The 6,048-nt window shown below is 45.1% G+C and overlaps 1 protein-coding gene across 1 annotated transcript in view; it reads left to right on the top strand.

Annotated features, from left to right (window-relative positions):
• Nucleotides 1-200: 200 nt before the first annotated feature.
• The window catches only part of LOC104160945 (homeobox protein Meis1), a gene marked incomplete at its 5' end in the record, with an annotated part of 19,491 nt that continues 13,643 nt past the window's right edge, over nucleotides 201-6,048 (top strand). Inside the window, one exon of the mRNA XM_009699209.1 lies at nucleotides 201-277. Coding sequence (XP_009697511.1) covers nucleotides 201-277 — 77 coding nt within the window. The remainder of the gene's footprint in view (nucleotides 278-6,048) is intronic.

Genomic DNA, 6,048 nt, shown 5'->3' on the forward strand with positions numbered 1-6,048 from the left:
GTCTTTTACTGCCATTAATTAAGTGATGTAGTAGCCCATTAATAATTATAAAAGAGTGACACACCTCAGCATTTTCACCTTTCAATAATAGATGTCACGTTTTTGGGGGTTTTTTGGTTGTGTTTTTTTTTAATTTAAAATAAAAAGTAGGCCAAAAAAGCATTGTTTTAAATGTATATATTTATTTTGGTGTCTTATAGCACCCTTACCCTTCAGAAGAACAGAAAAAGCAGTTGGCACAAGACACAGGGCTCACTATACTTCAAGTGAACAATTGGTAAGTAATTTTCCTTAGTGTTTCTCTACAGCCGCTGGCACCCTCCGGCTAACGCTTCGCATTTTTGAGGACACCCCTTGCCCTTGTCTGCTCCCCCCCCCCAGCAATTTATCGATGCCAAAGGGATAGAGCCGGGTGAGCGGTTTCACTTGTGGGAACTAGGAGGTTTGCTACCACAGAAAACAAGCTGTATTTATTTTCCCATCGCTCGGGGCAGATTTCGGTATATTGGCGTTTGGGTACCAGTCCTCCTTCTGGCTGAGGATGTGTCTCCTTCGATAGACAGCCACGTCCCTTTTGAGAACTTTGGTCTTGGAAGAGGTTGAGATGTTGGGTGAAAAAAAGGGGCAGTTGGCCCTGTTTCTGCATTGGGGATGTTGTCATGCTTTTTTAAAATGTTGTAAGTGGGGTTTTTTCTTTTTGACTGACATCCTTCTGTCTCTTTACCAGTTTGTTTTAAAAGTCCAGTTTTTGAAAGCTTGGATAAACTTGGAGGACAATCTGGCTGTTTGCTGCTGAAGTACAGTGTGGAGCAATTTTATTTTCTTTATTCCAGCTAAGGGTTGCTGGAGCTCCTGATCTGTTGTAGCAGCGATTTGTTTGAAGGAAACGGGGATCCGTGCTGTTTCTGCAGTGTATTTTGGGTTGCTGACTGTCCGGGACGTGGTGAAGGCGACCAGTGAAAATTACTTGTGATTTAAGTATAAAAACACAACAGCGAACCCTTAAAAAAAAAGTTTGTTTCATTACCCTTTGTTACGGCATCGAAATGCAGGTTTCTCCCGCTGTCCCGGAACAAGTGTCATATTTGAAGTGTATTGCAATCTAATACCTTGTAAAACTAAGTGTATCTAATTAATTGTCCTAATATTTTTAGATTAGTGTTTATGATGGGAAACCTTATCCTCTTTGAAGTAATACCCAGAAAATGGCCAAGGCAAACAGCGAGCCTGCTGGGGAGAAGGGAGGGAGGAATGCTAGTTTGCAGACAAAAGTATTTTTTTTCTGTTCAATAAGTGTCAGAGATTAATATTACTGAAGCTCTGATTACATGGCCTAATCCATTTTAGTGAATAAATTTGGTCTTGATGTCCATTGCACCTACATTAACAAACCCTCCTCTCTTAGAGAGAGTAGGAGCCTATGGGAGAGATTTCAGATATATTAAACCCCATTACAGAAAATGTAATTTCTGTCAATATAATCCCATGTATTCTTCAATTTAGTACTTTAGAGATAACAAGCTACTTACAATATATTTGCCTTTGGAGGATTAATTTACAAAGTGCACTATCTGGGAGACGCAGGCGGGCTCACATAAGCATAGCTTGTAAGGGTTATCAATTTCTGTGACCCCACAGCAGCCCTGGGAGATCAATTTTTTGAAGCCCTTTAAGACACTGAATAAAGGAAAATACCAAATACTTAGTCGGTGTGAAGTATGCTTCCGAGATACTTACTTCAAAATGGAGGAATAAAAGGCACTAAACATAAAATATGTTTTGTAAGGAAACGTAACCCGCAGTATTTTGGCTCAGCCGGAAAAAATTAGTGTTTGCTTCAGCTTTACGTCCTCCAGCCTTCATGCAGGCCATACCCTGATTTATATGGTTGTCCTTCAGTTTAACGACGCGCGCTTTGGCCAGTTGAGAAGCTGTGTGTGTTCGTCAGGGGTCTCGTTTAACGATGAGGTGGAGCGAGCGTTTGCTGCTTCGGAGGGGTCCGGGGGCGTAGGGTTCAGCGTGGGCGAGCGTGTGGGTTTAGGATGGTCCATCAAAGAAAGCTTTCGAGATGATGAACATGGGATGCCTTGAACTAAAGCTGGTGGAATTTCTCCTGAATGACTTCCCAGGGTGTTTTTCAGTACCCGTCTCGCCTCGAATTTGAGGAGGTTTTACTTTGGCTTTGTGTTAGATGTGTTTTTATAAGTTCCTTATGTGCAAGGAAAAAAAAAAAAAAAGTAGGTCAAAATACATTATAACTGAAGTCTTGCGGATGTAGGGCAGGCTTCCTCTGCTTGAGCTAGTTTGGTAATTCTGCTGTGGTGTTACAATTGTATAAATTATTGAGACAATTCCCCTTCTCTCCCCAGCCGCAGGAAGATTTAACGCTAGAGAGGCAGTCGGGGCTTTCTTAAATCACAGGTGGGGGCCAGAGATGCCACACTATGGTCACTCAGCCCCCGCTTTTTGTAATGGATGCGGAGGAACAGGGAGGCTGCGAGGCCGTGGCGGAGCGTGCAGGTTGCACACACACACACGCACGCGTGTGCATCCCCAGGCAACATCCAGCCATGGGGTGACCAACGAGCTACTCATCCCCTCCCAGTCTGGGGGGGTATGGGGCAAGGCTCTCTTGCTGAATCCCTTTTCTTCTAAGGTGGTACGCAGGCGAAGAAACCCTTCTTTGCCGAAATTGTTTGCTGCAGGGAAGAGCTAACGTCTCGTTTCGGGTTAGCTTTGCCTGTCTTCAGCGGGCTCATAAGTCATTCAGCCACGACTTGCAAAAAATTTTGCTTTCCTCCTTAGATTCTTCCAAACTTGTTAACACACATGTACATTTTTGTATTAATGATGAGTCATTGTAAATCACTGTTGCAGAGATTAAATAAAATGCTGAAGGGCAGGCTGGGTGCAGATCAGTCATAAATTATTGGCAGCAACACAGCATGTGGGAATACATGAAATGTGCATGAAAAACATAAACTCATGCCTGGTAGCATGGTCGTTAGCCCAGACTGGGAATGCTGGATTTTCTGGGTGGAATTAGAAGTTTGCCACAGAGCAGTCAGTGAAGAGAGCATTTGTTTTCTGCAGATTGAAAGCATTTGAACAATTTTTTTTGTCATGTTTTGAATGCCTTTACAGTATGTGCTAGTTGCATACTTCAATTTTCTGCCGTAATGCAAAAAACGGTGCTTTTCACATACGGTCTGCCCGGTGTTCGGGCTCCCCGGGTTGATGCACACAACTCCTATTGATGGTGGAGGAGTCCCAGGAACGGGGTGATGATGTGAGACATGCCAGAAGATGTATCAGTGGTAGGGAGCGTGGCTTTTAAAAATACCACAGTTTTGACTTGACAATTTTCCTTGGGTGTGTTTGGTTTTTTTTCTTAAAAGTAATGAAATAATCCATGCGGAGGATTCCCCCCCCCCTTTTTTTTTTTCACACGCGATGATTTTGATTGCGAATCACCAGCGTTGTGTTTCAGGACCATCTTTTTGCCACAGTCGGATATTTCTGGCCTGAGAAGAGGGAGCCCTTACCTTGTTGTAAAAAAAACATAAAACCTGTGGCAGGTAAGAAGGTAGCAGAGTTCAAGATGTCTTTAGTCTAAATGAACCCCTTCAGGTCTCCGTCTTGTTAGTCGTTTAACCCCACAGCAGTTGAGGGTTCAAAGCGTGGTAACATGAACTAGAAGGGGCGCTTGTAGGATCTTGACGGCGTTGCATATATGGACGTGTAAGGGACCTGACCAGGTACAGGTTAATAAGGTGCTTTTCCCCGGTGGTAAAGACCGTGATTGAAATATCCAGGAGATGTGATCCAGTCACTTCTTCCCTCAGTTGAGAGCCAGCCAGGCTATATTGAACAATCTATACAGTTTTCTTGTTTACTACATCCCAGCTGAATCTCTTCCCGTCAAGAACTAATGGTAAATAATTACTGGTGGTACTCTACGGAGAAGAGAGAGGAATTCTCATCAAGGGCTGCATTAGGTGTCAGATGCTTGTTTATGTTTTAGGAAGGTCTAGGTACACGCAGATAAATGTGTGTATATTTGTAGAATAATGTGCCTATATAACCTCTCTATATGTGCATGTCTGTATGTGACTCTGTCTCTCAACAGAGTTGCGTACAACTGCATTAAAATGATCTTTAAAAAAAATACTAAGTTTGAAAAATCAAACCCTTAAAGCTCCAGCCTTTTGTTAGGTGTTTCCATTCTGCTTTTTCCAAAATACCCTTGTGCTGTCTAGGGCACGGACCAGACAATGATGGAGCAGCTAGTCAATATTTGATCTTACCCTCATTCTTCAGTGCTTCGTTTGTTGAGCTGTTTTCAAACCGTGCTTGAAGATGGAATTAATAATTACTGCTGGGCTTTCCTGTGCCACTTTCTGCTGTAATACCCAAGTCCTCCCCTGACCTCCGCTTGCCTATATATGCATACGAGGTTGTGGGTCTGCATGATAATTTTACAGCTCCCCTGCAAAGAGAGAGAATAGTGTCGTCCCAGTTCGCAGGTGAAGAACTGAGGCTCAGGGAGGTCCAGGTCCAGCACAGCCATCACTTTTGGGTTGGTCTGGGACTCTGAGATGACTCAAAATGACAGCAGGTTACCCACATTTAAGGTCCAGTGACCACCGAAACTCCAGGTTTCAGTGGAAGCTCCCAAGATTTGAGTGCCTCGGCATCTTACGTTGCCAACCTCCAGTGTTGGGTGTGGAGGAGAGACGCAAGAAAGCAGTAACTGCTGGTGAAAAGTTTGGGTTTCACGATTTACTCGGTAGCTCCCGAGCGGTCCGAGGCAGCAACGGAGCAGAGCTGAATCCTCTTCTCCAGTGCAGTGTTCAGCTGCTTCAGCCAGGACTGCTTTGTTTTTCTTACCATTTGCTGGCTTATTCGTTCAACTTTGACAAAGTTTATTTCCTGTAGAGATCAATTTTTCTATGTTACAGTGCCCTGGTCTGTTCTTGTAACAGGCATAATCGTCGTTGGGGTGGTTGAGGCATTGGGCCCTATCAAGAATTGAACCGTGAGCTGGTAACTGAACTGTTTGCATATAAAGTCGATTAAAGAATAGGGTGCAAGCAGCTCTAGTAATACGGTTTCCTTACTCTTGAGGTCTTGATTTTATGACCTTGGCTTCTTTAAAGGTCACTTTTGTGTATAATTTCCTAGGCTTGCAAAAAAAAACCCAAACAAACCCCAACCAAACACACTGGGAAAAAATGAGCAAATAATGTAAATTTCCCTAATCTCATTCTTGGAGACAGCTGAAGTTATTTTGTTGAAACTTTATAAGGAAGACATGTTTAAAAGGCTCCTAGACCCACGTGAAGATGAGTTTGAAAAGTCTGAGATGGGTTTGCAATAGGAAGACCAGAGCACCTTACTGCGGTTAGCACAGCCAGCGCAGGGTAGAGACACCCCGAAATGCTGTAGTACTCTCTTAACCCCATCACAGCTCCCCTCCGGCTGGAAATTTTCTCTTGCCTCCGTTTCTTTGCCTGCGGGTAGGCACAGCGGTAGAGCTTTGCTGGGGTAGTCGTGTGGGGCAGGGGATGAAGCGCTCTGCCATGGCACGGGCAGGCAGGGACGGGAGGATTTTGCACTTCTGACGGGGAATTGCTGCTCCTCAGCACCCGGCAATGAATGGGGAGCATCGCTGTGAGGGGTGTCCTTCCCATCTGCTCGCCGGTCCTGCCCCCACCTGGCTTGCAGATGGTGGGGTTACGGACGGAGCAGATGGGGAGATGCAGATGGGGGATGTGGGGGAAGATGCTGATGGGGCAGATGGGAGATGCAGATGGGGACAGATGCTGATGGGAACAGATGCTGATGGGGCAGGTGGGAGGGGAATACTGATGGGGCAGATGAGAGGATGCAGATGGGGACGGATGCTGATGGGGCAAATGGGGGTGGATGCAGATGGGGACAGATGCTGATGGGGCAGATGGAGGGATGCAGATGGGGACAGATGCAGATGGGGAAAATGCAGAAAGCCCCTGCCCACCCCTCCACAGAGGTGCAGGGGAAGGAAGC

Source organism: Cariama cristata, unplaced genomic scaffold (genome assembly GCF_000690535.1).
Source record: "Cariama cristata isolate BGI_N322 unplaced genomic scaffold, ASM69053v1 scaffold25704, whole genome shotgun sequence".
In the NCBI taxonomy this organism is placed as follows: Eukaryota; Metazoa; Chordata; class Aves; order Cariamiformes; family Cariamidae; genus Cariama; species Cariama cristata.